Source organism: Dipodomys merriami, unplaced genomic scaffold, assembly GCF_024711535.1.
Source record: "Dipodomys merriami isolate MVZ:Mamm:240054 unplaced genomic scaffold, mDipMer1.0.p SCAF_5, whole genome shotgun sequence".
Lineage (NCBI taxonomy): Eukaryota > Metazoa > Chordata > Mammalia > Rodentia > Heteromyidae > Dipodomys > Dipodomys merriami.
The window spans coordinates 20,415,074-20,427,396 of NW_027206068.1; the positions used below are offsets into that span (position 1 = coordinate 20,415,074).

The window sequence follows — 12,323 nt, forward strand, 5'->3', positions numbered from 1 at the left end:
TTGTTCCCCTCCCCTTCCCCAATTCAAATAAATGCATAGACAAGACACAGGGTACCAAAATAAAATACAGTTACAATAGGGGAAAAATGAAAGAAAAAAGAAATAACTTCACACGGTGCATTAAAAACAACAACAACAAAGAAAAACCTCTTGTTTCCATATCTTGGAGACCATTTTGCTTAGCATCATCTTATGTGGTCATATGTATATGGCTAGGATAGTCCTAGAAGAGGATCACAATAGCTCACTTTCTTTAAATGCTTGAAAAATCTCCTAAGAAGAGTAATATCCCATAGTGTAAAAGTTATGTAAACTTTAACTTTTAGTTTTCACAATTAATTTTTATGGGAACGTGGTTATCCTCAGTTATTTTACTAGTAGTCCAAGCCTGACATTAGTCTATAATGACTGTGTTGATTGGAATAATGGAGACTCCATAATCCATAAAACCTAAAGCCGTTTACCATAGCCCCCTACAAAAAATGTATGCAACCTCTATATAATTTTTATGAAATATGTGATATTTATGAAATCATCCTTCAGGTCTACACTTTTTAGTAATAGTTCCTCCTGCAAGTAGCCTTTTCCTGAGAATGACTCAAGGAGTTGGATGAAATGGTTAGCATCCTGGTAAACATGCATACAGCATTTAGAATGAAACTTGGCACCATAAAAGCCAAATAAAAGTTGTTTTACTATTGCTACTTTAACTGACACATCATTATAGGATGTATTATTTATAATATTGAAATTATGAGATAAAACTATTACACTACTCCACCTTAACAATGCAATAGAAACAGGAAAATCACATTGGTTACTGGTTTTTTATGTATATCCTTAGTTCGTATAGAACAATTATCAATTTTTTTCAGCTTTCTAGTTATAGATATGGCCAATCCATTTGAGATAGGAAAACAAAAACAGAAAGAGTCATAGCAATAAAAACGTCTTTCTTTGCAATGGAGGCCTTCCAGAAGAGTAGGTGATTGGAAGAAATGAACTGTGTCCTTAGAAGAACATCTTTCTGATCATAACAACATTTCTTTTGTATTTTAAAATAATGCTCTTCACTTTTATGCAGACATTTTAACTTCATTCTTAATGGAGTAGTTACTTCCACCCAACTACAGAAAGACATGTAATTATCTCACATACAATAAAGTTTCAAAGGAATTTTCACATATACTAGACATGTTGTGCATTTTAGTTTCTTTCATATATTCTCCTTGATCATGAGGAAAATATAATCTATTGTTTTTCATTTCCATAAGCAACAGACAAAAGGGATATGAATTTAGTCCCTACAGAAATAAATGTAGACTAAAAAGGAATATTGCATGTTGATGGTAGGAGAGTTTAAACACTCAAAATAATAGTTTATGTCTAAACTAGGCTCCAGTGATTTATGCCTGTTGTCCTAGCTGCTCAGGAAGCTGATATCATCTCAAGATCAAGGTTTGAAGCCAGCTTAGGCAGATATATTCAAGAGACTTATCTTCAATTGACCAACAAAAAAGTTAGCTGGCGTTATGGCTCAAGTGTGCCAATTGTGAATGAAAAAGCCAAGGCAGTTACCTGGGCCTCAATTCAAGCCCCAATAGTAGCATACACACATTCAAAAATAGGTTATAACTAATCGCAAATTGGACAGGCCATTGTTAAACTACTTTGGAACCAGAAACTAGACCATACATGAGTTAAAGTCCCTATTATATAATAATCACTAAGTGAGAAAGTGCTATTTTTCAAAGGAATAAGAACAAATGATTTCTTCAAAAAAATAAAAAGATGGCCAACATAAGAATAGTCATAATCATATAAAATCCAAATACCTAAAAAAAGAAAAAAACCTAAATCTCATATGCAGCAATTGAGTGAAATATTTTACTTTGTCACAAACTGATTCATATTTCATATAAATGAGTAGCAAAGGTGAATACTTTTGAAAATCTTATTTGGTACTAATCATCTCATTTTCCAAAATATCCTAATACTATCTACATTCCAAAATAATCCAGCACCTGTAAATCAGAACACTCTTCTGATTCTATTCACTAATTTTTTGAACCTGAAGTTATTGTACAAGTAATATAGGAAAGCTGCTTCCCCAAGTACTCATTTAAAATACTTTGTGTAAAACAATTCATTTTCATTTATAGAATTTAAAAGTGGACCTTTGTGCTCAGCCTCTTATTTCAATTTACAGTATTGAATATACTTCTTCAGTTTCTCTTTTCTATAGGACAATCATTTCTGGGGAGAAGAGAGGATGTGCTATCTATTTGATTCTCTGTTTCTGGTATAATTTTTGAAGTGTAATAGGAGCTGAATAAACTTTGTGAAATGGATGAGTAATGAATACCACTATATTTGAGTCTATTTAAAATAAGAATGGAGAGAAGTTTAAAAACCAGTGGTTTACAATTTAGGGTTAGTGTACTGTAATAGTGAATAATTAAGATAGAAAATCTGGGAGAGACCATTTTCAGTCTACATAGATGGGGGCATTTGGACATCTTCACTGTCTGGCTATTAATTCCCAGTTCATGAGATGTCAGAAATAAAGTCAGCTATCCAGAGAATTTGAGCCTGGCTTAGCTTTGTGGCCTTTACAAGTACAATTGATTTTTTACAGTCAAAAGAAGAACACGGAATCTCCAGTATAATCAGTTTCCAACAGACTTAAATAAAGTTGTTCATTATTTCAAGGGTTTTTTTTATATACTTCTCTCTTTCTAGACTATGAGGTGAATTTCCTTTTCCCAAAAGCCCTAGTTACTGATTTTAATGATCTTGTCCACGTGACAAACTTTTTTTTTGTTTTATCGCTATTAGTGAATGACAAGTGAAGGATATTCATTTTAACTTGAAAATGTCAGGCATGCACTTTAAGAGATATATTCTTTGCAGCTTTTAATGAGATGGTGTTTCTTTCTGAAAGAAATACTCATCTCTGTTTCGAAGGCTGTGCAGGTGACAACTGATATTTAATAAGCGATGGTTCTTGGATTACTTGCAGTTCACTAAAGAAAATGTCTCTGATTGCTTTTGAAAAACTCTTAGTGACACTAGCCCAAAGGCAAGATATGACCTTTTTATTACATAATGAGAATCATTTATTATCTTACAATGTATCTTAAAGTCACAGACAAAATGCCACTTTCATAATTGCTTTCAATTAGCTTTGAGCATAGCATATATTCATAAAATGTCTTCCCTAATTTAGAGTTGAATTAGAGAAAATTGCAGACATAATCTACTTTAAGGTTGTCTCATTTAAGGTGATTCGTAGTTTTATATCAAAGAAATCAAAACGAGTAGCTTTATAACAGTCTCTCCAAGAGTCTTAAGCAGGCTTTTCAATATTTGATCGTATTCTATTACCAATTAATTAACGAATTAGAAAGCTAGTTCATCATTTCTGACCTTTCATGCATGTTAACTTTTGACTTTCATTCTTAATGATTGTTTTGAAGTTAAGCTGTGTAGTTCGTGTTGAAAGAGAGAAACAATCTGATTAGCAAGATAAATAAGACTTGCTTGATACTAAGTATATATGAGTAATGGTGCATCTTTTCCTGCTTTCAATAAATAATATATAACTAATTGGCAACAAATTATACTGGATAAGCAAATAGCCTGAATATGGAGTTTGGAGTATGATACTATTATATGTGAGGTTAGAGATAATGTGATATTTAGACTTTTGCTTCTGCTAGGCTTTATTTTCTCTTAATAGTACCTTTGGCATGGGAATATTATTTAAATGCACAATGTTATTTCCTTTTAAAATGTTCATTAATAAAATTCTGAAACTTCATTTTGAACTTCTGGCATTTATGAAATATTTGGTAATATAGGAAATAACTTTTGACTTTAATAGAGATTCTCAGATATTGCATAGTAAATTTCATTGCTTTACTTCTTTCTCTCTCTCTTTTTTCCTAGATAAAAATAACACACAAGAACCAAGCTCCAATGTTAATGGGCCCTCCTCCAAAAACCGGGTTATTCTGCTCCCTGGTCAAAAGAACAAGGAACCGAAGCAAAGAATGATTCTCTAGCACTCCATTTGTAGGAAACCAATGAGTACAATTGGGTCCATGGAACATTTATGCTGGGATTCTTTGAACCATTTTGTGTCTCCTGCTCATGCAAAATCTTGAAATTGGTTTAAGCATTTTGTTATTGAGCTAATATGAAATTCAGCTCTTAAAAATTTTATTGTCTCTACTTTTATAGGCATCATTGCATGAAGTCAGCAGAAGAGCACATGAAGTGATACTGCATATTTTGGTTGCATGCATTCCCATAGATTTTTATGTCTCCCACCCATCTTACTACATCTTCACTTCCCAACCTGTGAAACATAAAAAGGAAATACCGTAGGAATCATGTTTCTCAATGTGGCACCGATCATTAATAAGTACTTATCAATAATCCTACAATGATCACATGTGCCAATTGCTAGACTTCTTTTTAGAATCAGAGTATCAATGACCATTGACCTATGACTTAAAATTTTAAAGATTTTCTTTTATTAAATAGTTGATTGTAATACCTTATTATACCTGAATACTTTTCCTTCAGCATCTTAATTCTCTGAGTGGAAATGAAAATAAGCCAGCATAGGGTTTTCTTGTACAGAAAAACAGAAAAGCTTTTTTTTTGTTTTTTAATTTTGTTAGGCTTAGTTACTAATTCAAAAAAACTGAATAAAAATATGTTACGTGGCAGTAAATTATGGTAATAGGACAAGATTTATTCTTTTGTGTGCGAAAATCCAGAAGAAAACTCACAATTGTACCAGTAAACAAATAGGTCTTTTAAATCATGTACCTAGTTAATGTGTTACCCACCAAAAGATTCGAGGAAAAATGTTTGAGAGAAATGAGTTACCGCATAATCAAATCAGCATTGTGGAGTGAATTTATGATTCATGTGATTAATTTTATGACAATTTAAATACTAGAAGATTGAGTGAGTAAACCATTTGTTAGGATTAACAACCCTTTGGTTATTAGATCCTTTACAAATATTGGTATATATCACTTTTAATTGATCAGTTCAGTGCACTTGAAGAAAGTAAATGATTGTATCAGGTGCCTTCTAGTATAAATTGGTCCCTGTAACAACATCACAACATTGAGCTCATTGAAGCAAATCATGCATGCAATTAGCCCTCTTCTACTCACCTACCCATCCCATCCCTGTGACATTCCAGTCGTTTATTTGAAAACATGCAATGACTTCAGTCACTGTCTAAAGGTTCATTGCATGGTTGAATTCTCTGGTTGTTTAAAGAAATCATAAGATTTCTACTTTTCTTAGTATTTCATTAAGCCTGTGGTATAAAGTGAAATAATCTTGAGCAATCTTGGATATTGTTCATTCATATTGACCTGCCTCTCAACATTGCATGTCTTATGTGTTCAAACACACATTAAGGAAAACTAGTGCTTGGAATGCATGATTTATTAGTTTTCCTCTCTACTCTGCATTAAAGTACTAATGATCTATTCCTCCTATTTTTCTATTGATTCACTCATCTTTGCATAACAAATAGCATCTAGTGATTCTGTTCAACACACTCCTCTGCATGGATTTATGGATTTCAAGTGAAATTGCTGTAATTTCAGTCCTTTGGTTTGAAAACTCAACTGAATGCTGTAATAACAAATAACCATTTTCAAGCAATGGAAGAATATATATAAAGCATATTCTTTAACAATTCCAGGAACATGGAATGGCAAATATCAATCAACAATAAGTTTAATTGCTTTAACATAAAAGTTCATGAATTAAAATTAAGACATTATTTAGCATTTCCAGGAACATTATGGTTACAATTACAAATTCCTTGTAGCAATCACTTGCTCTAGCATAATAATAATAATATACAAGAACAGCAGAGACCAGAAGAAGGTTCTAAACTGTAACAAGTGCATTACTGACATAATGTTGCATAACATACACACACACTGATTTTATCTATCTATGATTACAGGTAATACATATTTTCACATGAACTGACTAAGTTTTCTACAATGGGCAGGCAGGCTTCATTTCATAAACATATTTTGAAGCCCCAAATTATTTTCTGTTCAGTAACATGCAATTACTTCTTGGCTACCTTTTATAGTATATGGCTTCAAGACAGCAACAGATTCTGAATCATTCTTGAGAATATATGTCCTGGAAAGCTGTTGGCTAGGTAGTGGGACAAAACAAATTAAACAACTTGCCCATGTGATCTCAGTAATTGAGACAATGGGCTGCAGCTTTACTTTACTGAGTTACAGTGCTATAATTAGCACTCATAGTAGTTGTTCACATTATCAGTCAGTTGAATTTACTGGTACTACTGATAAACATTCAAATATAAATCAAATTTGACTTTTCCCAATTGAATGTACTTGCCCTTCAAGTAAACTACCCCTGGGGTTTGGGAAGTAGTTTTGTGGGTTTTTTTTTAAATCTACTTTGATAGCTTTGAAATCAGAGAAGATATTCTCTCCTTTTTTATGACAGCTTCATGTGAAGAATATATATTTTAAGGGAAATTCTAAATGGAACGCTCTATGGCATATTAAAAGACTGAGTGATGAATGTTCGCTTTATGAGATGGAAACTTTTCTTCTCTGTGTGTGGGTGTTTGAGTTGTTGGATCAATCCTTTTTAAACATAATAGAACCTCATGATATAAAATTTTAAATGGAAGAAGCTGAAGTGAAAATTAACCCTGGACTAACTAGCTTATGGGGGTCCTAGGAAAAGGGTGAGGGAAGTTACAGGCCTTGCAAAACACTGCCATGAACTAACTCAGTAAACAGAGAGATTCCAGAACTAATCTAGAGACCTACAATTTTAGAACTAGGAATGGAGATGTATATGTCGACCTAAAAAGTTCAGAGGTTATAAATGTTTTGCCTCATTCTCCATGTGTTTGTCTGTGTGTACATATATATATATATATATATATATATATATATATGTGTGTGTGTGTGTGTGTGTGTGTGTGTGTATGTATACATATATATATATATATATATATATATATATATATGATGTGTATTCATTGTGAAAGGTGCTGGTCAATTCTTTTGTTGTGAAAGAAAGGATAATATTCAAGGACAATTTTTATTTTTGAACAGGTGACGTGATCATAGCCAGAATAAAACAAAAGGCTCAGGGGTTGATGTAGTCTTTTGCAGCCAAAAATGTGGATCCACTGAAGGCTAAAGAATCACCTACCTATACATTTCTACATTTTGTTCTGTTTTCCTTTTCTGAGGGGATTAGAAGCAATTATAATTTTCAATGAAGAATGAACTTGAATGTCAAAGTGAGTGCTACTTGAACAAGATAAGACCTTTAGATGGTCCCCATTTCCTTTTCTGTTGGTATTAGTTTGTTTTCTATTGATCATAAGAAGGCAAATAGTCCTTTAGTGCTATATGTAACACCAAAAAAATATAACTCATAACCTTCTATGAAACTTACCTTCCACTTAAGAGATCAAACCCTAGTACCATACATAGAGACTGGAAATTTTAAGAAAATAAATGGCTAAAAACCTGCAAAAGAGCTTTCATTTTGTAAAGGCAGAAATTATCCATCAAAATTCCCAATTTAATTGCATTGTACTTAAATAAAGTTTGAGTAAACTCATGTGAAAGCTTCTACGCATTCTTACTGTGTTTTAAATATAGGGTTCATTTAACTTATATTTATCTTAATTATTTTCTCAGAAAGTGTTATATGAAATATCCAGCTTTTGAAAATAAAAGTGTTAACATTCTCTTATGTGTCATTCCTTGCTACCATTGGGGCCAGATTTTCTCTGTAATTGAACTAGTCCAGTAGTTTAGTAGTCAACCTACTTCAGAGATTATCCCTCTAGGGGATCTAGGTCATCCAATCTGCCTTTGACAAGGAGAAAGGTAGTCAGTGTGTCTGGGGACTGAATTTTTTTCTATGACAACTAAATCATCCAATATTGTGGTGTTTCATATCGTGAGCTGCTGTTGGCACAATTATTTTTACAATTTCTTAGATTTCAGATTAGCTAATAAAAATGGATAATGGGATTGTGGTTATCTTATAAACTGGATAATGGTATTGTGGGTACCTGAGTTAAATTTTGGGAATAAAATTGACTTCTGTTTTAATTCTGTGTAACAAAACAACAAATATTCCTTGGGCATTGGATAGGGGAGATGGGAAGGCATGGGAAGGGGAAACAAAGGAGTAGGCAACAATGCTTGGTAAGAAATGTTCTCATTACCTTGCTCGTGTAATTGTAACCCTTCTGTGCGGTATTTTCACAATAAAAAAAATGAATAAAATAAGAATAAAATCAGACCACAAAAAAAGGTATTTTGCAAAAGACCTTCAGGAATTTCTTTCTTTTTTTAACACAGGTAAGGGTGGTTTCATTTATTTATGTCTTTTTTTTTTTTTTTTTTTTGGTCCGTTGTGGGGCTTGAACTCTGGGCTTGGGCGTTGTCCCTGCACTCTTCAGGTCAAGGCGAGCGCTCTACCGCTTGAGCCACAGCACCACTTCCAGTTTTATAGTGGTTTATTGGAGATAAGAGTCTCACGGACTTTCCTGCCGGGGCTGGCTTTGAACCATGATCCTCAGATCTCAGCCTCCTGAGTAGCTAGGATTACAGGCTTGAGCCACTGACACCCGGCTATTTATGTCTTTAATTACCTTTCAACAATGTACTTTTCAGTGTTTGTCCTGAATTATTTTGTTACACTTAGTACTATTTATTTCAGCAGCAGCAGCAGCAGCAGTAATAGTAGTAGTAGTAGTAGTATTTTGTGTGGCAATCCTGGAACTTGAACTCAGGACCTGGGCACTGTCCCTGAGCCATTTGTTCAAGGATAGCACTCTATAACTTGAGCCACATCTCTGCTTCTGGCTTTTTGGTAGTTAATTGGAGATAAGAGTCTCAAGGGCTTCTTGCCCAGGCTGGCCTCTATCCAAGATCCTCAGATCTAGTCCTCCTGAGTTGCTAAGATTACAGACATGAGCCACCAGAGCCTGGATAGCAATGTTTAAAAAAAATAGTTCATCTAAATATCTTTACATCTGTTAGAAAAGTCCATTAATGATTGTTTTGCAAGACAAGAAAAAGTGAGAAAAATGTGATACTGTTCAGAGGAGGAAAAATGGTCTGGTGACACAATTCAAAAAAGAAACTCTGCAAATGACTTGATAAAAATTCAGAGTTCTTCAGGGAAAATAAACAGAATTTTAAAAAACTTAGAATAAGATCAACATAATACATAGAAATAAAATCTTAGATGATCTGTTCCTTTATTTCAAGAAAATGCTGGGGAATTTATAAATGAAGCCCTTGGACTTCCACTTGTTCATAAAAGAAGATGCAGAAACAGAAGTCAAGGAAAGCAACAAAGAACTGGAGAACAAATAAATTGAAACCTCAAAATTAGGGCTAAAGGGAGGTCTGAACTTACTCTACATTCTGGAAGAGAAAATAATAAGGAATAATTAAGTGTTGTTACTGCAATGACTCCACGCAATATCTGGCCCTTATCCATTTCCAAAATTGTGATGGGAAACTAATTCTTTGACATTATTTCTTTGAAACTTATGCAGATTAAAGTAATAAGCAATAATGACAGCGAAGTAGGTTAATGCTAAATGAATAAAATAACTAAGAAATAAAAATACACAGAAAAGTACATCAATCAAACATCCAACATAAAATAAGCTTTTTCTAATTTAATTTTATTTTATTTAAAATAAGCTTTTTTAAATCAGATTTTATTATAAAGGGGATGTACAGAGGGGTTACAGTTACACGAATCAGGTAATGAGTACCTTTCCTTTTGTTTTTGTTTTTTTTGTTTGTTTTTTTTATATTTTATTTTATTTTATTTGAGAACATACTGTACAGAGGGGTTACAATTACATGGGCGGGATAATGCATACATTTCTTACCAAGCATTGCAGCCTCCTCCTTTGTTTACCCTTCACCTCCCTTCCCAGCCTCCCCCCTCCCCCCACCCAATCATACCCCCCTACCTCCCCTTTCCTTTTGGACACTGTCACCTCTTCTCTCATTCCCTCCCAGTTTTTCCCCTCCAGATTTCCCTCCTCCCAAAGTTGTATAGTTCATTTCCCTGCTGAATTGGTTCACCTTTTTGTCCCACCGTTTCTGTGTTTCCCTTTGCTGACAACTAAAAACTAAAGATAGAGTCAGTAGACTATATTCGCAATATATTAAGACTCCAGTAATTATTAGGGTCTTTAAGCCCAAGAGCTCTTAAATGTCTTGCATCAAAGACACTGTCTTTCCTCTCCCACCCAACCAGTCACAGGGGGTCTGGATAAAATCTCAACTTCCTACTGCAGCCCCCATCTCAGTCTAGTGGTGTCTGTAGAGACCACTGGAGGAGACACCGCCATGGCTCACACACGCATGTCTACCGTGGTTCCTGGGCAGACACCAGCAGGGATGTCATCAGACCTTACCTGCCTGCCAGCATTTTCCCTGAGCTGCTATGACTGTGGCAGACACTGCAGGATCTATGCACTTTGTTTTCTGAGAGCACACAGGACTGTGTGGGAGTAATGGGAAATTTCAGTGGCATAAGCAATAACAAGCCACAGAAAGGAGGCTGCAGTGGATAGAGAAGGCCATTGGATTGATATGGAATCAAGGGTCGCCCTCTTATGCATCCTGCATTGCACTATCCCTATGAATGGATGGATTTAATTAAAACTCACCAAAACCTAGCCTAACACAGCCATTAACTGTTCATTTTGCTTATAACAGAAGCTGATGCTTACACAGCGCTTGCTCTGTTGTAGGGATGATTCCACACATAAATAGAATAATCTTAGTTCTGTGCTTTATTAACACCTCCATTGCACACACCAGAAAATGGAGGCATGGAGATGCTATGAAAACTTCTGTAGAGTCAAATCTCTCTCTCTCTCTCTCTCTCTCTCTCTCTCTCTCTCTCTCTCTCTCTCTCTCTCTCTCTCTCTCTCTCTCTCTCTTTCTCTCTCTCTCTCTCTTTCTCTTCTCTCTCTTTCTCTCTCTTTCTCTCTCTCTCTCTTTCTCTCTCTCTCTCTCTCTGTCTCTCACACACACACACACTCACACACACGTGCTCGCACGCACATGTATCCAAACAACCTTTTCTTCTTAATCACCATGCAACACTGACTCTCACCAGAAACAGAGTTTAATCCAATCTAAAACATGTAACATAAAAGCAAACTATACTCATGAAAGTTTATAATGATATTACATCAATTAAAATCCCAGTAAGATGAGAAAAAAATTATTCAAGGCCACAAATAATGTAATTGATATTAAGAGAGCATTGTCAAGAGCCAGCCACCAGGGCTCAAGCCAGTTATCGTAGTTAGTCAGGAGGCTGAGGTATGAGGGTTGGACTTAAAAGATGATTGGTAGGGAGAGAGGCAAATCCAAGAGAATCTTATCTCCAACTAACCAGCAAAACCAGAATTGAAGGTACATCTGAACTAGTAGAGCACCAGCCTTAAGGGAAAAAATAAAGAAAAAAAATTAAGAAAAGTTCTAGATCTTGTATCAACACACACACACACACACACACACACACACACACACACACACACACACACACACCTATTAATTTTTAGTAACAAACTTTCCCTTGATATTGTCATTAAACTGTCACAAGTACAACATGACAGCTGCAGTTTACTTAGAGCCACAATATCATGAACATGAATAAAAACCCAGAATAGCACTGCTGTTTCTCAAATCTGCACAAATGATGCTAGCACCTGCAATCCTATCTTTTTTTTTTTTTTTTTTTTTTTTTCTGTTACTACTCCACTAACTGACAGCCACAAAGCAGAATGGAGGAAAAAAATCAAGGGGAGGGGAGGGGTGGGTACCGGGGGTGGGGGAGGGACTCTAATTTCTTATTTTGTATCTAACCTTCCTCAAAGTGACTCCTATTAGCAAGGCTGTAAGGTGACAAAGTGACATAAGAAATGTAATTTGCAAATTTCTGGTACTGGAAGTGCAGACAGGGAAAGTGTGCAGTGCTAGCCAGAAGACAAGCTGTAAACTTCTACTATCTATTCTCCTAGTATATCTCAACTTCATTTCACCTTCTGCCACAATCTTGCATTTACTTATATCTGTTTAAAAATTTGTCCCAAGGTATATAATCTCCATGAAGATACTGGAAGTAACAAAAAGCCGGTTTATAGTATACATGCAATAGAAACTTCAATACAAGGATGAATAAATGGTATGGCATGATTCATTGTAAGCTGT

General features: G+C 34.7%; 1 protein-coding gene across 5 annotated transcripts in view; it reads left to right on the plus strand.

Moving 5' to 3' along the window:
- The window catches only part of Dgkb (diacylglycerol kinase beta), a 617,161-nt gene extending 608,885 nt beyond the window's left edge, over positions 1 to 8,276 (plus strand). For all 5 annotated transcript variants that reach the window (XM_069996159.1, XM_069996161.1, XM_069996163.1 and 2 more), the window contains one exon: positions 3,952 to 8,276. In XM_069996159.1, coding sequence (XP_069852260.1) covers positions 3,952 to 4,059 — 108 coding nt within the window. In that variant the 3' untranslated portion in view covers positions 4,060 to 8,276. The remainder of the gene's footprint in view (positions 1 to 3,951) is intronic.
- Positions 8,277 to 12,323: the final 4,047 nt, after the last annotated feature.